Below are 24701 nucleotides of genomic sequence, written 5' to 3'. Positions count from 1 at the left end.
GGTCACAAGTACCTGGCACGATCCCAAACAGTAGATATATCCCATGCTGCTAACGCCCAGGAATAAGTAGTGGCTTTTCCCCTAGTCTATCTGATTAATAACAGTTTATATAATTCTCCTCCAAGAAACTGTCCAAACTTTTTTTTAAACCCAGCTATGCTAGCTGTCTTCACAAGATCCTTCAGTAGTATCAGCTTTGTATATAAATCAGGCTGTCGTGTTCCCCACATTTTTTCCAAGACCACATGCACAGGAAGGTGAAAAAGGCCATCATTCATTAGACTGAAAAAGAGCCTTGGCTTATTACTGGAAGAGAACACAGCCACACCGTCGAGCCTTACAACTATTCATCTCATACGCCAAGTTGTTTATGTATTTGATTTAATTTATATTCCGACTTTCAAGCACTTCAAAGCGGATTATTTTCAGGTACAATAGGTATTCATTTTCCTAGTGGAATATCTGTATGAAAAAAGAACTGAGAATAGTTGGCTTTCAATCAATTTCTCTACCTATTGACCCTTTAGTCTGATTCTATAGAAATGCTATCTTGGAAGAACAACAGTTACAGGTAAGTAACTCCCCTTTATGGCAAATAATTAAAATGGATTATAATTAGAGTTGGAACTGGAAAACAAAAATAGAGCTGCAGCTTCCTTGCTAGTAGAACTGTTCTGCAGAATTTTTATGCAACATCTTTCAGATTTTTGTGTCAAACCATTAAAAAATTATATGTGTCAAGTAGACTATTTCATGCAATATGCAAGCCCAGCACAACTGGGTGTGCATACTATGCATTTGCACGGGGGGGGGGGGGGGGGGCATTGGGCCTGCGGCCATGGGTCACTGGCAGAACCTAGCCCGCCGGCAGCCAAGGGACAGACTGCAGGCTGTCGGTGACCGAAGAAGGAGAGAGGCTACAGGCCGCTGGCACTCAATCCGCCGGCAGCTGAAAATGAGAGTCCCATCTTCTGTTTATTTGCATGCGTGCGTGCATCCACGCACAGCTTCCGCTCCTCCCCTTCTCCAAGCAGGAAGGTCAGTAGGCCATGGTGGAGCTCATCCCACCACGGCCTGAAGACAACAGGAGGCCTGCGGGGGAGCTCATCCAAGCATGGCCCAAAGACAACAGGAGGCACACAAGGTCGTAGTAGCGCACATTCCACCACAGCCGGAAGACAACAGGAGGCCTTGTGTCTGTGTAAGTGTCTGAAAGCCTGTGTGTGTGTACATGTGTGTGTCTGTGTGAGAGCCTATGTTGTGTGCATGTCTGTGAGAGCTTATGTGTCTGTGTGAGACCCTGTGTTTGTGTATATTTGTGTGCCTGTGAGAGACTCTCACAGACAGGCACACACACATACATTGAGTGTGTGTATGTGTATCTGTGAGGGAGAGGGAGCCTGTGTATGTTAGAGAAAGGGAGTGTGTGAGAGAATGAATGTGTTATTGTGCGTGTGTGAGAGAGAGAAGATAACATTTGTGCGGCCCTACTTCCCCCAACCCACAACAATCTCGGTGACTAAAAATCAGAAGATCACAGATATGGAGAGTAGGAGATTTTATTTAATCCTTATTAGTTTTAATTATTAGGTATAATTTGATGATTCTTCTCTTTTGAAATATTAAATTTTTAATTATTGGATTTTTTTATTCATCAGATGTTTTGAAATCTTTTATTGGTGTTTGTGAAATTTGATATTCTGTTCATTAACTGGTTTGAAATATTCTTTTTATGAATGATATTACTATGATTGTGTTTCATATTTCTTTATGAAGAATGGTAATGTTTGTTTTTCCATTGTTGCTCTGCATATAGAAGCTGGCTTTTTGCAAGTTCCAATTCAGTTCTCTTAGCTTGGATTCTGTTTATAGTTTCTGATCTCTTTATTCTGTATTTGGAAAGGATCTGTCTGTGTTCTGCATATGTGATCAAGGTAAGGTGAGGTGTTTTGCTAGCATGCAGTTTCTATGTAGGGATCTATAGCAGCCTGGTTTCCTAATAAGAGTTTTCTTGGTGTTCTAAGGCCTGGTTCAGTATGTGCAGTGGTGCCTTTTCATAGATAAGATTGTTAGCGTTATTTTAATATGGGAGGCTTACTATATTATAATGGTAATTCTGATTATTCATGCCTTTCTGAGGGCCAAGCTCACATTCAACATGCATTACAAAAAGTCTTAATTCTAAAGGAGTTCCAAGTGTCTTTTTTGCAGTTTTCTGGTTGGCATCACAGAAGCACATGTAAATATAATATGCATGTTTTAAGTGTTATTTTTGCCACAGAAGACTGTACTTTTGAATATTCTTGTTCATGTAAAATTTGTTATAAATACAGAATTTAATTGTGTGTGTGGGGCGGGAGGGTTGCATGTATGCAATTCTGTAAGGTTTGCTAAGAGTATTTAATTCCCTTCCCTATCCCTGGGTTCTTTGGGGGGGGGGGGGGGGGGGGAGTGTCAGTTTTTAAAAATATAGATTGCAGGACAGAGCTGGGCTTTATTTGATGGGCCCAGGACAGACATGAATCGGGGGAGGGAGGGCAGCACAGTAATTTTTCGCACAGGTCAGCAAAAAAGCTAACACCTGCCATGGTAGTGTGCGTGGTGGGGTATTTGTGATTCAGCCTAATCCTTAGAAAGAAACATGCTCTGGTCACAATGTGGTCTTTTCTAGGTTTGGCACTGTATTCAAATTATGAGATCTAGCATCAAATGAATTCTTGTGTCTACATTTTATAAAAATGTTTGCAAACTGAGATGGATAATCTATAAACTTACTAGTGTGATGAGGACAACTAACTTATTAAGATACATGCTTCTATCCTATGGGCCTAATGACCTAAGCAGTTTCCCATAGATACAAAATAGAAAAAACCCTTTAGTACATCAGGCCCTATGTGAAGAGCCTTATATTGATCAGCAAAGCCAGTCCATCTAGTATATTGTACATTATAGTTGTGCTTTTCGTTTTCTTCTGGCACTCAGCTTCTGTTGACAAAGAAATGGAAAGAAGATACTATGTTGCCAGTGCTGACTGCAGTCCAGGATCCTGAAGGCCCTTTAAATAGCATGAGAAGGTGACAAAATTGAAAAGACAACTCACTCAGTTTCCTATCAGAAAAGAGCATCAGTTGATAATGAATGAAATGAAGCATCAGTGGAGAAGCTTCAGATGGAACAACATATAGCTGAAGCGGGTCCTTGCAGTGCTAGTATTAAACAGAATTTGAAATGTTTAAAGAAAGAAATTTAGGATAATCCTCCTTTTGAACTCGCAAGTTTTTGCCATTATCCTTCTCCCCCTCTATCGCACTTCCATTCCCCACTCACATCTTTCTTCCCTTCTCCTACTCCTTCTCGCCTTGCTTCCTCTCCACCAGTACCCACCTTTTCCATACCTAATTCCTAGTGCAGGGCTTCCCAAACCTATCCTGGGGCCGGTTTCACTGGGCTGTCCTGACCCTGTGTGCTTCAGCCGAGCCACACGCATCCCTTCTCATCCCCCAAAGTAGCTTACCGCACCAATACAGCCGACCGAAGCCCTGTTCTCGCTAAGTTACTTTTTCTTTTCTTTTAAGAGATAGCCCCTGAGCAGCCCAGAGAAAAAAAAAGAAAGATATACTTTCCTGCTTCTGGCTGCTCCTGGCTGGTCCAGTCAGTGGGGAAGGTGAGAGCGAGGCTTCCCCTCCCTCTGGAAATCGAGGGTCCAGCCTGGCCAGGGATTACCAACCCCCTGGCTCACCCTGCTCAACCCGAGGGATGACCCAAAAAGGAACCTAATACTTCAAGGAGCTACAGTTTTCACTTCTTATCTCTTTCTTTTTTTTTTTTTAAAGCAAAAACTTCAGACTGCAAGTTTGCACCTCTACCATCTGCTGGAGAGAGAGAAATACTAAGGGACTGCAGGTGGCACTCTCGGTTAAGTAGCAGGGTCTGAAAGGTTTTTATTCTCTGCCTCAGTCTGCTGGTTGGGATGCATAACCCACTTGTCTGGACTGATCTGGAGTATGAACAGGAATGATTGTTATTGTGCAATTGTGGGAGCCACCTTAGTTTCAGAAAGATGACATATAAATACCATTAATAAAAACTGAGATGATAAACAATCCTGTATGTGCCATTTTTCCCAGACTCTTAAATATATATAAGTTAGTAAGTGTTTCTGAATTACTAGCTCCCAAAACAGTGAATTCTAGTGTGGCACTTTTGTGCCACAGGGAGTATGCTGGGTGTAAAATACTGATGATGTATTATGTGAAGGTGGTAATTTGCTCCCAAGGGAAAACCTAGAAGGGTTGTGTTAATGTGAGTTGGGAAGATTCCAGTGAATAAAAGGCCTCGAGACTCAGTTTTTGCAAATTTATCTCATGCATATTCATTGTGGATATCCTGAAAACCTGACTGGCGAGGGGTCCCCAGGACAGGTTTGGGAAGCCCTCTTCTAGTGTAACCCCTATTTCCAAAGGGTCACCTTCTCAGCCTTAGAGTGCATGGAGTAAACTCATCTAAGGTGAGGAAAAAGTTTCTCTTGGGCCATGTAGTAGGAGAAACATTCAGAAATCTCTGATGCGTCAGTAATTCCACAGAAATCACACACCACTTAATCCCTTTCTTCAGTCCACCCAGGACCTCTTACTGTTCATATACTCTAATTTAGTTACTCAAAATTTCTTGATCAGCTCAAGGAAGAAACCCCTCTTTTCTTCAGACAGAAAATCCTACTAAAACCAATGTAAGTTCCTGCTAGGCACAGTTTGCCTCCTGGTCCTGCAAGTTCCCACCACAGTTGAAATACTTTTTCTTTCACTCTTCAAAACACCAACACACAATTCTTTTCCCTCAGGCTTCCTGAGATACTTTGGGAGTATCTCTGCTTGACTCCAGCTTCTCCTCCCTGCAACCCCTAGAGAGGGTGACAGCTACATCCTCCTTTTCATGTGACTCTGGAGAAGCCCCAGCCCAAGTCTGAACCAAGATTTTTATAACCTTCCCTTAACCCATTCCCATAGCGGCTGTACCAAACTGTTGCAGCATTTTCAGGGCTGACAGTTTTTTTGCCGCAGGCCTCGGCAGAAACATGGCGCCTCTCGTGGAGCATGGGAAAGTTTGTCGGACTTGTGGTGCGATCGCGCCTCAGTGTGGCTTCTTTGTGCATCGGCTGCACCTCTGGTGGGAAAGGGGCCACTGCAGAAGGCTCAGTAGGCGGTCACTGCACACATTCGTCAGGCCTCATTCAGGAGGCCCCGGGGGGGGGGGGGGGGGGGCGCGGAGATGGAGGAGATGGCAGCCATGTTGCCTCCACGTAGCAGGAGGCCTGTAGTTAAGGAACTCAGAGACTCCACTCCCCCATTGCCAGTGCAGCAAGGGTCTACATAAAAACATAAAAATTGCCATACTGAGTCAGACCAAGGGTCCATCAAGCCCAATATCCTGTTTCCAATAGTGTCCAATCCAAGTCACAAGTACCTGCCAAGTACCCAGACATTAAATAAATATGAAGCTACTATTGCTTATTAATTAATAGCAGTTTATGGATTTTTCATCTAGGAATTTATCCAAACCTTTTTTAAACCCCGTCCACTAACTGCTGTAACCACATCCTCTGGCATTGAATTCCAGAGTTTAACTGCGCTGATTGAAAAAATAATTTTTTAAAATTTGTTTTAAATGAGCTACTTGTTAACTTCATGGCGTACCCTCTAGTCCTTCTATTATCTGAGAAAGTAAATAACCGATTTACATTAACTTTTTCAAGTCTTTTCATATCCCACCTCAGTCATCACTTCTCCAAACTGAACAGCCTTAACTTCCTTAGCCTTACTTCATAGGACAGCCATTCCATGCCACTTATCATTTTGGTCACCCTTCTCTGCACTTTCTCCAGTGCAACTATATCTTTTTTTAGATGCGGTGACCAGAATTGCACACAGTATTCAAGATGCGGTCTCACCCTGGAGCAATACAGAGGATTCCATCATTTTATTTGCCATTCCCCTCTTAATAGTTCCTAACATTCTGTTTGTTTTTTTGATTGCCACAGCACACTGAGCTGACTATTTCAATGTAATATCTACTATGATGCCTAGATCTCTTTCCTGGATGGTAACTCCTAAGGTAGAACCTAACATTGTGGAACTACAGCAAGTGTTATTTTTCCCTATATGCATCACGATGCACTTGTTCACATTAAATTTCATCTGCCATTTGGAAGCCCAGTCTTACAGTCTCGCAAGGTCCTCCTGCAATCTATCACAATCCACTCCAGATTTAACTATTCTGCATAATTTTGTGTCATCTGCAAATTTGATCACTCGTCATACCCCTTTTCAGATCATTTATAATAGATAAAAAAGCACCAGTCCAAGTACAGATCCCTGAGGCACTCCACTGTTTACCTTTTTCCACTGTGAAAACAGACCATTTAATCCTACTCTGTTTCCTGTCTTTTAACCAGTTTGTAATCCATGAAAGGACATCGCCTCCTATCCCATGATGTTTTAGTTTTCTTAGAAGCCTCTCATGCGGGACTTTGTGAAACGCCTTCTGAAAATCCAAATACGCCACATCTACTGGTTCACCTTTGTCCACATGTTTATTCACCCCTTCAAAAAAAATGTAGGAGATTTGTGAGGCAAGACTGTGTCCCATTAAACCATGCCTATCTAAATGTTTTGTGATTTTATTTTTTATAATAGTTTCCATATTTTTTTCCTAGCACTTAAATCTGGGTCATCGGTCTGTAGTTTCCCGAATGACTCCAGACCCCTCTTTAAATACCGGGGTTATATTGGCCATCTTCCAATCTTCAGGTACAACAGATGATTTTAATGATAGGTTACAAATTAATTGAAATAGGCTAAAATTTCATTTTTTAGTTCTTTCAGAACCCTGGGTGTATGCCATCCTGTTCAGGTGATTTACTACTCTTCAGTTTGTCAATCTGGCCTACCATATCTTCCAGGTTCACCGTGATTTTGTTCAGTTCATCTGAAACACCCTTGAAAATAGTCTTCAGAACAGGTATTTCCCCAACGTCCTCTTCAGTAAAGAAATCATTTAATCTTTCTGCGATGGCCTTATTTTACCTAAGAGCCCCTTTTAACCCTTGATCATCTAATGGTCTAGCCGACTCCCTCACAGGCTTTCTGCTTAGGATATATTTTTAAAACTTTTTATTGTGAGTTTTTGCCTCTACGACCATTTCTTTTGAAATTCTCTCTTAGTCCTCCGACCTACTGCCATATGCCCAGCTCATGCTGCAAGTCCCCAGTTGAAGGCCTTACCAGCACCACCTCCTTCACCAGAGGAACTGATGCAGATCAATCATGGGCGCTTGTCTCCTGAAGAGCGCCTCCGACGAAAGAAACAAGGCTTTTGTTTATACTGTGGTGGTTCCGGACATCTTCTGCAATCCTGCCCTGTGCAGCTGGGAAACTACAAAGCCTAAGCCCGGCAGGGGTCCCGAGCTTGGGCGCTACTGTTACTGGCCCCCAATTACTACTCCCCGTATCCCTCTTTAGGGAGTCTCGCTCGTTTTCCAGTACCGCACTTGTGGACACTGGGGCGAGTGGCAATTTTATTTTGGATGATATCGTTTCTTTACTCCAGATTCCACTTCAACCTCTGGATGTGCCTCTCCGCATCAATCCAGGGAGAGCACCTCCCTGGATGTATTACTCATCGCACCGTGGCCTTCTGCCTCACCGTGGGAACTCTCCATGAAGAGGAAATCTCCCTGTTCGTCTTGAAGCGTTCCAAGAATCCGGTAATCTTAGGACTTCTGTGGCTCCAGGTCCACGCACCTCATTTTGATTGGCAATCCCTGCAGTTAATTCAGTGGGGACCCCAGTGCCAGAACCGCTGCCTGCGACAGGTGTCTCCAGCGGTTACCGTTCTGAACTCTGCAACCTTTTCTGCGTTACCTGCTCCATATTCTGACTTCAAAGATGTGTTCTCCAAACAAAATGCTGACATCCTGCCTCCACTCCTAAAGTTCAGTTGTCCCATTGATCTCCTGCCAGGCACCACGTCTCACAAGGGCAGAACCTACCCCCTCTCGCTTCTGGAAACCCAAGCGATGTCCGAGTATATTAAGGAGAATCTAGATAAGCTCTTCACTGCCTTGAAGCAAGTTAACTACTAACAGTTATTTAAGAGAAATGCAATTTAAATTTTTACATAGGGCTTTTTTCTCCCAATAAATAGCCTTTAAGGCTGATATTGTTCCCATTGCAAATTGTTGGAAATGCACACTAGATAAGGGTTCTCTTACTCATGCATTTTGGAGCTGTCCCATAATCTCTCATTTTTGGACTAGGATCTTGTTTTATATTAATAAGTTGATGGGGTGTGAAATTTCTTTACAACCAGTACTGTTTGAAGTCTGCTTATTCAAGTATGTTTGAAAAATAGGGGAGAGATTTTTGGTGTGGAATTTATTGGTTCAGGGGAAAATGCTCTATTTTATTGGTGTGGAAGGAAGTCTCACCGCCATCTTATTGGCAATGGCATAACGCTATCCATAATATGATGTTTATGGAGTCATTGGCGGCTCACTCGTCCCTTCGTTCCAGGACTCAATTTCTGGAAATCTGGGACATATATATATAAAGCCTTTCTACTACAGCTATGAGTTCAATTTTGAACACCCTGTAGGAAAATCTTTAATATCCACACTAGATATTGCACAAAGAATGGGGATAGTGGTGGAGGGGTAGGGTTTAGGTAGTGGGGGGGGGAAGAGATTTAGGATATACAGAAGGGATCAGGTGTCCAGGAGCATGATGCCTGATCTAATCTAAGAAGATTATGGTTAGATATATGTTGGATAGTATATAGGGTAGGGAGAAAAGTGACAAACGTTTATATTTTCCGGTGTATCATAAGACTGGCTGTACCATTTTCTACATAATTTATTGGTATTCTTGTGTTATGAACTGTACATTTTTATCTTTTTTTGGTACTTTTCACTTGAATTAGTGTTTGTTACCGAGCGGATATTATTAAAGATATTTAAATATAAAATTCCCTTTTTAATTTCTGTTCCTCCCTCCTCTTTTGTTTCTGACAACTGTATGGAAATGAGATTCTCTCTTTTCTTTTTATTACTTCATTTTTCTTTACTTGAATATATTTCTATGTTTTCTATGCAAAGTTTGTTTTTGCTTTGTATTATAATTGAAATTTGAGAAATAAAAAAAAAAGGTAGATAACTATTCCTATGGTGCCATACCAGGTTCTTGGTCCATACTTTGTTCTGATGGAGTGCACAATCTAAAATCTATATAAAACTCTAAGCGGAATATAAAATGTAAAGAACATTGGTTTTCAAAAATATGTTCTGAGTATAGGAATGTATTGAAGAGATTGTTGGGCTTTTAGGATCTTTAACCTTTTCTGTTTCAGTGAATATCTAAGAATATCCAAACCCTTGACCTGACTTCCGCTAAAGAAGTGGAATCTATTCTCAGAAAACTTAAACCAGCTTCCCACCCTTCAGACACCATTCCCACAAAATCCCTCCTCTCCATCCCGAACACTATATCCAAACCCATCGCAGACATCATAAACTCCTCCCTCTCTTCAGGCTCTGTCCCAGATGCTCTTAAACAAGCTATTGTCAAGCCCCTCCTAAAAAAACCAACACTAGACCCTAAAGACCCCGCTACCTTCCGCCCTATCTCTAACCTGCCCTTCCTATCCAAAATTATGGAAAAGATTGTAAACATCCAACTTACAGAATATCTAGAAAGCAACAACATTCTGCATCCAGCCCAATACGGCTTCCGTAAATACCTCAATACAGAAACCCTCCTGCTCTCCCTCACGGACCACTTACTCATAGGCATGGACCGAGGCAACTGTTACCTCCTCGCCCTACTCGACATCTCAGCTGCCTTTGATACCATCAACCATAACCTCCTCATCAACCGGCTATCCGAAATAGGCATCTCAGGCCTAGCCCTACTATGGTTTAAATCCTACTTATCTAACAGAAAGTTCTCCGTCAAGATAGGAAACGCCAACTCCACACTCTATCCCTTGTCTCAAGGTGTCCCACAAGGCTCCTCCCTCTCCTCCACCCTTTTCAACATTTATCTCACACCTCTGTCAGCTCCTCACAGACCTCGGCCTCAAATTCTACCTCTATGCAGATGACGTTCAAATCGTCATTCCCATTCACAACTCTCTCTCAGATGCCCTTGCCTTCTGGAACACATGTCTTGCCAACATCAATGACTTCCTCACCAACATCCACCTCGCTCTAAACTCCTCCAAAACAGAGCTGCTCCTTATCTCTCCTCACCTCCCTCCCAAACCACCGATCTCCAACGATCCAGCTTTCAACGTCATAACACCCCAACCCACAGTAAGAGACCTTGGGGTTATCATAGATCAACAACTCAATCTCAAAAAACAGATCAACTCCATCCTCAAAGAAGGTTTCTTCAAGCTTCACATCCTGAAGAAACTCAGACCCCTCCTCCACTATCATGACTTCCGCACCGTCGTCCAAGCCACCCTTTCCTCAAAGCTGGACTACTGTAATGCCCTCTTCCTTGGCCTACCCTCCTCCACCACCAAGCCCTTACAAATGCTCCAGAATGCCATCGCCAGGGTCATCACCAACTCAAGGAAAGCTGATCACATTACCCCAATACTCAAAGAACTCCACTGGCTCCCCATCGCATCCCGAATTCTCTTCAAAATTCTAACCATAGTGCACAAGTCCATCCACTCGCACAATTCCAATTGGTTGGATGAACCCTTTCGTCCTATACGCACTGAACGACCCACTCGCACTGTCAACAAAGGCACCCTCTCCATTCCCCCTTTGAAAAAAGCCCACCTCTCCTCTACTAGGGACCGTGCACTATCCATTGCAGGCCCTAAACAATGGAACACCCTCCCTACCACTCTCAGGCTAGAGCCATGTTACGCCAAGTTCAGAAAAAAACTTAAAACATGGCTCTTCCGACAAGCCTACCCTGATTAAGTACACCGACTTCTGCAAGTATCTTGCCTACGCCTTGTATATTCCTGTAAATAGTCCGTTGCAGTTTTTATTTATTGCTTTAATTCCTCCACCTCCTGCTCTTTGTATACTCCTCCTTGTTCGCCCTCCCTGTTCATTGTAATTTCTACCTTTAAAGTTACATTGTAAACCGGTATGATGTATGCATACTAATACCGGTATATAAAAGTTTTTAAATAAATAAATAAAATGCAGAAATCTGAACAGACCTAGCAGAAATTAGAATCAGCAGCAAAGAGAGTCATATTTTCTTCCAAATTGATTTCTTCAGAGGTTTGGGGGGGGGGGGGGGGTTGTTGGGTTTTTTTAATAGTCTCAAACTGGCCAACTTTTTGATATTTATTCAAAATTCTGCTTTTATTTATGTAATTAGGTCAACTATGCTGCAAACATACAGTATGCAAGAATGAAAAATTAATAGATGCATTATTTGCTTTATTTAGACAGCACATCATCATCAAGAACGATTCTATGTACAGCTTAAATAGCCTTAGAAATGAGGTGGACAAAGGAGAGCAGTGTGGGGGAAAGAAAGATCAACATTTTATTAGGTGAAACAATCTCTACTGAGATTTGATCCATATTAACTTAGTTTTTTTTGCACAATAGCCATAAAATGTCAGTAGCTTGCAAGAAAATATTTCTGATTTTAATGGAAAACTACTTTGATAATTTAATCATTCTGCCCATTCTTTTTTTTTTCTCCCAGTTTCCAGACAGAGTCAATGGGATTGACTTCTGTCTTTTCCAGCTGGCCCTTGCTAGGGATACAGAGTAAGTAAAAGTATGGAGAAGAATGAAAAATAACATTTCTGATGTCTCATTTGTTACAGGGGAACGTCCATTTCAGTGTACACTATGTGAAAAAGCTTTTAACCAAAAGAGTGCACTGCAGGTGCATATGAAAAAGCACACAGGAGAGAGACCTCATAAATGTGAATATTGTTCTATGAGCTTTACACAGAAAAGCAATATGAAACTTCATATGAAAAGAGCTCATGGCTATCCAGGTACATTTACAACTACGCACTGTGTAAACAGGAAAAGAAGGGCCTCTAATTTTGTATGCATTTATGCATGCTTGATTATGGAGGCTTCCAGTAATCCAATTATTATCCATACTGAAACAGAGATCAGTGGAAAGCATGCTTGCCTAAAGAAGATTAATAGCAGCAGGGGTGGCAGTCAGGCATTCAGCTTTACCACACGCCTTATCTATGTCCCTTTTGATCCTTCTGAAGATCGGTGTTCTTTGGTGTATGTGAAAAAAGTAGTCATTTTTGATTTCTAAACTTTAAACTATTGCAAACATATGTGCATTAGTGTTTCTACCTGTTTAAGGAATCAATAGATTTCATTATATTATAGTTGTTTAAGCAATTAATATGAAAACTTTCAGCAAGCATTATGTAAAGTTCTTAACTAAATGGAAAACAAATAATTTACCTTGTAGTATAGCCTCTGAGCCAAGGGAGAAGTCTAACTATAACAGGAAGGGAGGATGACTTGTTGCCTTTAGAGCAGTACTGAGGGGTTCAGGGTCAGGATTCTTTTTTTTTTTTTCAGTACTCAGCTAGTAAGGAAAAAATGTAACACAGAAAGGGGAAACTAAAAAAAAAAAAAAAAAAAAAGAGGGAAAGCCAAACAAAGGATAAGTACAAATTGTGATTGGTTGAATGTCATAATCATGCACTGAAATTTAAAGATATCAGTGCTAACAGTTATATACTACAAATACAAAACAAGTACAATTCTGCCATCTTGGATTTTCCCTCTGTACACATTTGATTCATAGAAACATGATGGCAGAAAAAGACCATATGGCCCATTCAGTCTCCCATCCATCCAATTTAGCATAATAATTCTCATCACTTCTTTAGAGATCCCCTCTATTTATCCCATGCTTTCTTGAATTCAGATACCTTTTTTCTCCCAGGACAAGCAGGATGTGGTAGTCCTCACATGTGGGCGACATCATCAGATGGAGCCCTGTCATGGAACACTTTTGTCAAAGTTTCTAGAACTTTGCCCAACTGAGCATGCCCAGCATAGCACTAACCCTGCAGCCACCAGGGGTCCTCCTTCAGTCTTTTTTTTTTTTCACGTAGCAAATTGCCTCGCAATTAGGAGCTCTGTGAGAAATTTTCTCACAACTTTCAACACGGAACTTTTGAAGTTTATCTTCATAAAATCACCCTCACCAGGGTCCCCCATTGCGATCCGTTCCATCCGAAGCTTGGTAAGTGTATTCCCCATGATTTGCGGTCGATTCCCAGCAGCATTCTTTTCAGTGCCCGACAGTCATCGACCGCACACGCGCCAATTTTTTAATGGCGACGGGGTTTAGGAAATGCCCCGAGTGTCCGAGGACTATGTCCATAATGGATCCGCATGACGTTTGCGTGTTATGCTTAGGATCCTTGCATGAAGGTCATTGGTGCCCGAGTTCTGCACAGATGACCCCTAAGGGCCAGCATGCTGGATTGCATAAGATGGAGCAGCTATTTGGTCCAAAGCATGCAGCTCCATCGTCTCCAAGGAAAAACCAAACCATCAGGATGGGAGGATCCAGGCTTAGCGAAATTTGAGGAAAACAACTCTCCTTGAGCATCCATACAGCGCTGATACATGTTAGAAGACAGGTCAGGCTGAGAAGCCTGAATATGACAGGCAACACAAACAGAAAGGCGCTTAGGCTTCTTGGTCACCGGCGCCATTAGCGGCAGTGAGTATGTGGCTACACAGCTCATGCTCAAACATTTATGCATACAAAAGTTAGGCACTGCAAAGGAAAGCGCCGCCAAAGGTAAGCGCCACCAAACCACATACACAACTAGTATGTGAAGGCTTAAGCGTATCACCATGCTAAAAACTTGTGTGCCCAAAACTGAATGCACAATGTATGCGCAGAGCCAACGCACTGCATACACCGATGTCCTATAGAGGGCAGTAAAGCATACACAGAAGCATGCAAAAACGCCACTGCGGTCTACCACATGGCACACAGGCAAAAAGCCTAACTGTGGGTCCTAGACCACCAGGGCTGCTCAACCCGCCAAGCTGGCCAGTTCCCATAACAATGGGATTGGGAACAACGTCAGAACGATGCACAGAAACCGGAGGAAGTCCTTAAAACCCCCCTAACTGTCTCTGATTCAGAAGGTAAAATTTCTTCCTTTAAAAAAAACAAAAAAAACCCACTTACCTGAACTCAGCGCTTACCGGCTGAGTATAGAGACGGTCTCCGGCTGCAGAGGGAGAGAACATCTGCCGACACCACTGCTTTCAGCCTTCTGCACCTGCTGCCTTTAAGCTAAGTCCATGCCGGGACCACAGAAATCACCTCAGCAATTCTCAACTGAGAGAGGGATCAATTTTCTCCATTAAATTTAAAATTCTCCTTAACTGAAGCAATCCCCATAGGGAGATGCACGTTCACCATCTGCTGGAGACGGAGAATACTGGCAGGCTGGGGTCACCGCAGGAGTATATATACCGAGACATCAACTTGCTCAGTCTTCATCTACTGGCAGGGGAGCATAACCCACTGGTTCTGAGTCCATCTGTCTACACGCTAGGAAAACCAGTATTACAGACAGCACCCTCTGTGCAGCACCACCACTAGCCGTTAAAACAGCAACAATAGCATCAAACCAAGTCTCAACCCAGAGATAAAACTCAGCAGAGACAATTCCAGCGCCTACTCCAGGTTTTTGACTTCCAATTAATAAGACACCAATATCTGAATCTTTCAGTGGGGGAAAGGCTTCAGTTTTTTCAATCTCATTGGAACCTTATCACCACAGACAAAATGGGTAAAGATCGTAGCCAAAGGATATCACTTAAATTTCCAATCTCCACTACCTCAAAATGTTTCACCTTTTCAATTCCAGCCCTTCAAACATCTAACTCATCTCAGATAAGAGCAGGAAGCACTGCTCCAGTCAGGAGCAGTGGAACCAGTTCCCCATTCATAGAAAGGGAAAGGCTTCTATATGAGGTATTTTCTAATCCCATAGAAAACAGGAGATCTTCATTTAATTTTAGATCTTGAACCTCAAGGATATTTATGCAAATATACTAATAAATGAATCCCACAGGAAATACCCAAGATTCACTGTGCAAGATCAGCATTTCCAATAAACATTTCCTCCCATTTGGTCCACCAGCATCTCCAAGAGTGTTCATGAAATGCTTAGCAGTGGTAGCAGCATATCTGAGGAAAAGCAAATCTTTGTCTTTTCTTACTTAGATAACTCTAATATCAGATTGATTTATTTAAATCACTTATTACCTGCACTCTTCAACATTTGGGGGGAATAAATAAAATCATACATAAAATGAAGAACAGAGAATATACATAAATACTTTCAAAAATTCAATGACACATACCTCTTTTACTCTCCAGCCCCTTAAAAACTTGGGATTCATAATAAACTTCAACAGGTCTCAATAAGTACCGTCTCATCGAGTGGAATTCATAGGGGCACTTCCCGATTGCCAAAAAGGGAAATCTTTCCTTCCAGTTCAAAGAGGAAAAACTCTAGCACAGGCAATACACTCTATGCCAGCACAAATGGATAATTGCGAGATCTTTTTTGAGGCTAGGTCACATGAACTTTATGCTACATGTGACTACTTTAGGATGTCTGAATTTGAAACCAGTATAGTAGTACCTCAAACATCGCTAGAATCAGCACCTTCAACCTCTAACAACCAGAATAGACATTTCAGTTATTTTATTTCATTCATGCAATTGTGGACAAAGAGGAAGAGAAGAACAAAAATCCACCTCTATTACATTTAGCTGTTTTCATGTATTTGCATGCATAAAATTGCATAATGCATGCAAAGCTGCTAATGTATACTCTATTTTATGTAACACAGCTCACTTAGAAATATTTCAGTCACCTTATTTTATCTCCACCTTTTGAGTTTTTGTTATTTTAGTGCAGAAGCAGTTGGACCCTAACACAGGTCCCAGTGCTCTCATGCTAGAATGAAAGGGCCATGTGGGCCAAAATGAACATCCCCAAAAGTCTTCAAAAGCCACTAGAGGACTTGCTAGATCCCTTGCTATCCTGGGGTCACCTTTTCAGACAGCCCTGCAACAAAAACAAAAAAAAAACAAAAAAAAAAAAAAGATTTTTAGCCTTGTGGTGATGCCCCAATCCCTCTCGATGAAATCAAAAACCTCTCTGGCCCAAGACAAGTCATTCCTTTCCCTTTTGTTAAGCCCCCACCCCCAAGAGCTTGTCCCCTCCTTTCTTTTAATGAGAACCCCAGGTAGGGTCCCCCTCCCCAACTCCAAAAATGACTGTTGGGCTAGTGCCCCCCAACCCTCCTACATTTAAAATCCTCATTGGTGGTGAGTAGAGGACCCAGGGTGCTCCCTAGCACCCAGCGCCAGTTTCTAAAATGGTGTCACCCCCCTTTGCCCCTCCCCATATGGGAGAGGTAAAAGCTGGTTGGTGCCACTTTGAAAAATGGTGCTGACTGGGGCTAGGAGGCACCTGGAGCCCCACTCACCACCAATAGGATTTTAAAGATAGGGGTGTCAGAGGCAGAATGGAAGGGGGCAGTAGCCAATTGGGGTTATTTGTGGGGATTGTGGGGAGTTGGCACCCTATCTGGGGAGCTCATTAATGGAAAGGGGGTGGGGAGTAATAAAAGGGAAGGGAAAGTTTGTCTTGGGCCAGAGGGTATTAGGATTTAATGGAGAGGGGCATTGCTACAGTTTAAAAAAAAATCTTTTTTTTTTTCATTTGTGGGCTACCTCGAAAGGCAGCCCCAGGATGGGCAGGTGGGCTAACATGAACCCTGTTGGCTTTTTAAACACTTTAGGGGGTGTCATTTTGTTCCACAAGGCCCTTTATATCAATGGCAGCCCTATGTGCAGGAGGCTGCCATTGTGCATTTTAGGAGGCACCAGTCTCGTTCTTTTGAATCGTGGATATTTCCCACAATAGAACAGGTTGGCAATAATGCCATGATATCTCTTCAGGGAGAGGCAAAATATTGCAGGATTGCCTCCTTAGCCCCCCCCCCCCCCCTCCCCAATATGATATTTTGGCCCTTCTGCAATAAACTCTTGGCTTAGTAAATGTAGGCCATTATTATCTGGAGCAAGACTCACCTACAGACAGTGACCAAACTGTTGTGAAACAACTTTAACCTTCTGCAAAATGTTTTGCAACAGATTGCAAGTTAAACAAATACAGAAAAGTTAATTTCTTTGCAACCTTCAGCATGGCAGCCTCCATTTGTGTGGCTGTATTGTTACTGTTTGTCCACAGAGAAAGCAAAACTGCTTACCTGTAGCAGGTGTACTCCATGGACAGCAGAACAGCCACACAATCCCTCCCACCTCCCTTTCCAACTCGAAAGAGACAGAAGAAGGAGCTTGGTGAAGGCAGTGTGGGAACTCCTGCTCATACTCAGGTTTTGTTGCTTTTCTGAAACTTGTAGAGAACAGGTTTCAACATGGCACCATCAGATGATGTCATCCATTCGCATGGATGTTTGTTCTGCTGTCCACAGAGAACATTTGTTTCAGGTGAGCAACTTTGCTAAACATGTGTTTTCTGAAGGAGAAATACTGTGGGCCGATGGGGGGTGGGGGGGAGATGGACCATCATGGAGATAATTACTCAAAAGATGTACATACTAGAGAGATAAAGTTTCTAGATGAAATGACTGTTTCATAGAGCAGCTAGTCCAGAAACTGATGAGAGAGGAAGACATTTTAGACTTAATTCTTAGTGGAATGCAATATTTGATGCAAGAGGTGTAACGGTAGTGGAGCTGCTTGGCAACAGTGATTATAATGTGATCAAATTTGACTTAATGACTGGAGAGGAGGACATTAAGTAAATCCTACTGCTCTACCATTTAATTTTCAAAAGGGAAACTTTGATAAAATAAGGAAAATAGAAAAAACTAAAAGATGCAGCTACAAAGGCTAAAAGTTTAAACCAGGCTTGGACATTGTTTAAAAATACCATCTTGGAAGCCCGGATCAAATATATTCCAAGCATTAGAAAAGATGGAAGGAAGGCCAAACTACTGCTGGTATGATTAAAAGATGAGGTGAATAAGGCTATTTTAGCCAAAAGAACTTCTTTCAAAAATCAGAAAACGGATTTATTTGAAAATAATAGGGAGCACCTTAATCATTGGCAAGTTAGATGTAAAACATTAATAAGGCAGAAAAAGAATTTGAAAAGAAGCATGCCATAGAGGCAACAACTCATAATAAAATCATTTTTAAACATATCCAAAGCAGGAAGCCTGTGAAGGGAGTTGGTTGGACCATTAGATGATTGAGGGGTTAAAGGGGCACTTATGGAAGACAAAGCCATAACAGAAAGAATAAAGGATTTCTTTGCTTCAATGTTTACTGAAGAGGACATTGAGGAGATACCCATGCAAGAAACAATATTTAATAATATTAATTTGGAAGAACTGAAACAAATCACAGTTAACCTGGATGATGTAATAAGACAGTGACAAACTAAAAAGTAGCAAATCACCCAAACCAGATGATTTACATCCCAGAATTCTGAAAAAATTCAAATATGAAATTGCAAAACTATTACCAGTAATTTACAACTTACCATTAAAATCGTCTCTTGTACCTGAATATTGGAGGATGGCCGTTGAAACTGATATTTAAAAAGGGCTCCAGGGGTGATCAGGGAAACTATAGACCTGGGCGCCTGAATTCAGTTCCAGGAAAAATTGTAGAAACTATTCTAAAGGACAAAATTACAGAACATATAGAAAGACATGGTTTGATGGACACAGCCAACATGGATTTACCAAAGGGAAGTCTTGCCTCACCACTCTGCTACATTATTTTTTGAAGGGGTTAATAAACATGTATAATGGTGAGCCAGTATTTATGGAGTATTTGGATTTTCAAAAGGCATTTGACAAAGTCCACCATGAGAAACTCCTGAGAAAAATAAAAAGTCATGGGATAGGAGGCAATGTATTATTACTGTTATGCCTGTCAGTCGCAGATGGCTGCTCCTGCCCTCCCCGGGTCTGCTCACTGCTCCTGCCCTCCCCGGGTCTGCTCACTGCGCGAGCCTGCCTGCACCGCCGCGTTCCTCAGGCCTCCTCACGGCGGCATGGACGCTGCTACTTCCTACTTCGATGTCGGGCCTTCCTAGGTGTGCGCGCGTCACTGGTTCCGTTTTTGAAGCCTCTTCGATGGGAACCTCGGGGGCGTCCCTGATTGATGATGTCATTGGACTCCTGTACTTAAGCTCCACCTTCGCCCCCAGCAAGCCGACTTGGCAACAAGTTCCGTACGAGTCCTCATCTCCTGCCTCGTGTTCCTGAGACACCGCTACCTGCCTAGCTTTTGAACCCTGTCTGGCTCCCGCTCCTCGGGGGTCAGTGTGTGCTCCTACGGGGACTTGCTTCCCTGGCCTACCCCACTCCTCGGGCTGGCTCCGCACCTCTTGGGTCCTATCCAGCTACCAGCTCCTACCACTCTGATCTCCTTTGGAACTACCGCGGCACTCGTGAGTTTCCTGGCTGGCCTTCCCCACTCCTCGGGGTTGCGCCTGTGTTCAACAAGACTGTCCGCGCTCTCCCGCTCCTCGGGCCACGCTCTTCACTCTAGAGACTATCCTGAGCTCCCCCTCTCCATGGGGTCTGCTTCAGGGTATACAACTACTGTCTGCTGTCCCGCTCCTCGGGCCTGCTTCTCTACTGGTCAGTCAGTTCTTCTCCGATCTCCGGGTACCTGTCTACGTAAGCTGCTGAGACCGAGCTCGGGCTTCCCTGCCTTGTGGGTTGGCCTGCACCTTCCTGTCTATGCCCACTATGCTGCAGCTCCGCCCCTCGGGGCTGTCTTCCCGGAGAACTTTCTGCACAGCTATTCCTGCGCCTACCGCTCCGCGGTCTGCCTGGTGCCTCACTCTCTTCAGGGCCTCACTGCTTACAGCCTGTCACCCTACGGGGGTCACCTCCTGGTCTCTGGGGATCTCCCCACTACTATTCCCAGAGCTTCCTGTTGTACTATTCCTCACCTCCTGATGGTGCAGACCTGTGGAGCTCCTCCCCATGGGTTGTAACAACTCGCATCTCGGGCCAAGGGTCCACATACCCACAAACCATAACAATTATGGATTACAAACGGGTTAAAATATAGGAAATAGACAGTAGGATTGATTGGGCAGTTTTCTCAGTGGAGAAAGGTAAACAGTGGAAAACTTAAAAATCTGTACTGGGGCTGGTGCTTTGTAATATATTTAAAAATCATCTGGGAAAAGGTATGATGAGTGAGGTGATCAGATTTGCAGATGCACTAAATTATTCAGAGTTGTTAAATCACAAGTGGATTATGAGAAATTGCAGGAGGTCTTTGTGAGACTTAGAGACTGGGCATCCAAATGGCAGATTAAATTTAATGTGGACAAATGCAAAATGATGCATATTGGGAAAAGTAACTTACACTGTAGTTACACAATGTTAGGTTCTATAATAGGAATTACCACCCAGGAAAAGGATCTGGATGTCATCATGGACAATACTTTGAAATCCTTGGCTCATTGTACGGTGGAAGTCAAAAAAGAAAACAGAATGTTGTGAAATATTAGGAAAGGAATAGAGAATGTCATAATACTCTATCGCTCCATGGTGAAACTGTACCTACAGTATAGCTGAGCTGGAAAAGGTAGAAGGGCAACCAAAGTGATAAAAGGGATGGAATGACTCCCCTATGCGAAAAGGCTAAAGAGATTAAGGGCGGATTTTAAAACCCCTGCGTACGTAAATCCTGGGCCATAGTGTGCTGGGCAAATTTTCAAATTGGCCCGGCTACACACGTAAACCCCAGTTCGCAAATAAGTGCCAGGCCCTGAAAAGGGGGAGGGCCGGGGGGTGTGATCGGAGCGGGGTGGGAAGGAGGCCGGCCAGGATAACGGCCATTAGCTGCTGTCCCCAGGAAGCACACGCCGGCCAGCTGCCGGCACACATAAATTACTTCTGCTCCAGAGGAGCAGCAAGTAATAAAATATAAAAAAATTTCCGGCCAAGTAGGTTAGGGGATGGGGAGGTGAGGGGAAGGGAAGGGAAAGGAAGGTTAGGCAGGGGGTTAAGAAAGTTCCCTCCCAGTCCGCTCCTTAATTGGAGTGGACTGGGAGGGAACTGGGGAAGCCTGGATTGTGTTGCCGCACAGAGTTTGTAAAAGTCCCCCCCCCCCCTTGCGCGCGCATGTTATAAAATTGGCGGGTCCATGTTTGCCTGCCGGGAAGTGCGCACATATGGATATGCGCACATATTAAAATCTACCCCTTAAGGCTGTTGAACCTGGTTAAGAAACGGCTGAAGAAGGATATGATAGAAGCCTATAAAATCATGAATGGAATAGAACGGGTAAATTTAAATCTGTTATTGACTCTTTCAAAGAATTCAAAAACTATGGAACACTCCATGAAGTTAGTATGTAGCACATTTAAAACAAGTGGGAGAAAATTATTTAACTCGACAAACAATTAAGCTTGCAATTCATTGCTGGAGGATATAGTAAAGGCAATTAGTGTAGCTGGGTTTAAAAAGTGTTTGGACAGGTTTCTGGAGGAGAAGTCCATAAACTCTTATTAACCAGATAGACTTGGAGAAAGCCACTACTTATCCCTGGCTGTTAGCAGCATAGGATATATCTACTATTTGGGATCCTGCCAGCTACTTGTGACCTTGTTTTGCCACTGTTAGGGATTCTGGGCTTGATGGTGCCTCTGTCTGACCCAGTATGACAATTCTTATGTTTTTACAATCTGCAGTATTGAAGGTAGGAAAAATTACCAGATTAGATGTGTCTTGCAGTCTTTATCATATTCTATGTTTTGTGACTACAAAGCTCGTAGGTGTTCTCATTATTTCATTGTGTCCTTAATGATACCATCTTCTTCCTGCACTCTGTCAGATATTATACAAGAAGTTGCACTGCCTCCAGAAGGAGAAGATGAAGAAGGCGAGGACATCAGCCGTGCACTTGACTTGGAAGAGGTGGTCCAAGAACCTTCAAGTGAATGGCAGTGTGGCATAACAAATGTTTTCCGATAAATTCTTAATGGTTAAAACAGAGACTTCTTCTAGAACCAAACTTCTGTCCATACATTTCTTCTGAAAAAGACCACATTTTGGATTTTGCAATTGAAGCATCATGCAGCAGTGATAATAAAAGTAGTGTGTATATTTTTTAACTATTTAAAGAGACTATTCAAATATTTTCTAGGTTTATAAATATCAGTTGCAAAAAAGTATGAACTAATCTGTGCAAATGTGTCTACACAAAAACAGCTCAGGTAACTTAGGCAGGTTTCTTCTTACCTGCGGTATAACCAGTTTATCGGAATGTAGAAACTATTTGGATTTTGGAATCATTGTAGTATGACTCCCTTGTAATAGTAAAGAAGATTACAATTTGGTAGCTTATTCTTTTAAGAAAAACATTTGTAGTTAAAGTGTATGATAAAATGTACATTTCCAAAATATGTATGTATAGTAATTGATAAAAAAAAAAAAAAAAGTTGCATTGCACACAGATATGGTAAAGTTCTTTTTATTTTCTTATGGTACATTTTTGGACAGGTGCTTGTTAATATAAATGTATATATTCATGACTGCTGAGCTATTCTGCATAGCTGTTGAGAGGTGCTGGACCATCTCTAAAAACTAGTTAGTAAAATAGTTAATTGTCAGTTTCCCTCCTTTGATGTGCAAGGTAGCAGACTCAGCCAGGAAGAGATCATTTACAAAGAGTATCAAGTGTTAGTGAAGATTCTACTGTCTTGACTAGCATCAGTGCTATATTTGCTGCACAGCTACATTTGAACGTATGAAGTAACTGGATAGCACAAGTCATTCTATACATTTAAGAAAGTAGGTGAACTCAGATTTTGTTTAATTCATGTACTTTGAGTAACTGATTTGTCAATTAATGAAAAAGAGCATTCATATGAGAAACTATATTAAATACACATGAGTATTAGAAGACTAGTCACCAGTACAGTGTTTCTTGTACCCTTACATGTATTGAAAAGGTGTGACTGTAACATAAGAATGTGCACTTGATGGCATTTAGGGGATGATCTAACTCCAGTGTGGGTGCAATCTTCTCAGTTACAGTTAGGAAACATCTTCACGTTTATGGTTGCTCTTACATCTCCGTACATTGGTCCAAAATGTCTTAAAATTGCTACTAAAGAAAAGCTACCCTGAAAAGTGCCACTTCTAAGTATATAACATTCATAAGAAAACACAGGAGTTTAAAATAAGACATTCCAAAGATTAACACCTTACCCTGCTCACTTTTTTTTGCATTAATTTATAATCTGTGTAGATATATAGATATGTATAAATATATATTCCAGTATATAGCCAGCCCATACATTTTGTAAATAATATCAGACATAGTTCATTAAGTGCTCAGATTTTTGTGAACACTAATATTAGCATTGGATTTGTTTTATTGTAATATACAGCATAAGGTAGATTTTAAAAGCCTTGCGCGCGCAAAAACAGCCATTTGCACGCATAAGTGGCCCAAGAGGGAGCCACACAAATTTAAAATAGCCGGGAAAAGTGCACATTCATCGATGTATGCGAGCCCAGAAAAGAGGCAAGGCATGGTTGTTCCGAAGGCAGAGCAAGCACTGACACACGTACCTCGGCTGGCATGTGTAACATAAGCGCGCCACTTTGCTGCTACTCCTTATTAGGCACAGGAGTCTGGTGAACATCACAGGGAGAGAAAGAGAGAGAGACTCTTTATAGGGCTCAGTTTTTGGGAGGTGGGTTGTGGTTAGGGGGGTGTTACAGGCACATTCAGAGGTATCCATTGTAAAACTGACCTCTGAATGTGTCTGTAACTCCCCCTCTAACCACAACCCACCTCCCGAAAACTCACCCCGAATCAAAGTGCCCCCTTACAATGGTCCACATATAGAGTATCAGACTGAGCCCTGTGCGCGGTGTGATAACATGCCTTTATGGATGCGCACGCACAGCCCTTTTAAAATCTACCTTTATAGTTTTAATTTGTTTCTTTAAAATGATTGCTTTGTTTTTTTGTTACAAATAAGTTTGTTTCATTGTATATATTACCATTTTTGCCATATAGATAAGACTGTTTTATATTCTGTTAAGGAAGACATTACACTGTGGTTTCCTTACGGCATATTATGATTCTTTTGTTAACTTTTGGCACTTGTACATAAGAAACATAGCTTGTGACATGAAAGTAATAGTTTTGTTATGTGAATTATTTAAGACAAACTGTGTTAAATATTTTCTTTTACAAACTGCCTTCTTTATGGGTTGTTGTTTTTTTTAAATTGAAAAATATGTATTGATACTGTATATGTGGAAGACAGTTTTCAAAGGGATTTGCCCAGGTATCCAAAGAGTTAACTATAAAAGAATCTTGCTGAAAATTGCCCCAATGAGGGTAGTATTAAAATGAGCCCACATGCACCAATACAAGTGCATATTGGCACGTGAGTAAAGATATGCTGGAAATGTTAATGGTGTCTGCATTTGCGGACATAGGAGTTGATTTTAAAAGGAGCGCATGCGTTTCCAGCGCATGCACATGGAGGTGCCGATTTTATAACATGCATGCGTCGCCAGTTCCCTCCCAGTCTGCTCC

The 24701-nt window shown here is 42.2% G+C and overlaps 1 protein-coding gene across 1 annotated transcript in view; it reads left to right on the top strand.

The window, feature by feature from the left end:
• ZNF236 (zinc finger protein 236) overlaps positions 1-24357 on the top strand; it is a 531902-nt gene extending 507545 nt beyond the window's left edge. The window contains 2 exon segments of the mRNA XM_029590848.1: positions 11866-12042; positions 21975-24357. Coding sequence (XP_029446708.1) covers positions 11866-12042; positions 21975-22114 — 317 coding nt within the window. The 3' untranslated portion in view covers positions 22115-24357.
• Positions 24358-24701: the final 344 nt, after the last annotated feature.

The sequence above is a fragment of the Rhinatrema bivittatum genome, chromosome 2 (assembly GCF_901001135.1).
Source record: "Rhinatrema bivittatum chromosome 2, aRhiBiv1.1, whole genome shotgun sequence".
Classification (NCBI taxonomy): Eukaryota; Metazoa; Chordata; class Amphibia; order Gymnophiona; family Rhinatrematidae; genus Rhinatrema; species Rhinatrema bivittatum.
This window is presented reverse-complemented; position numbering and strand designations above follow the sequence as displayed.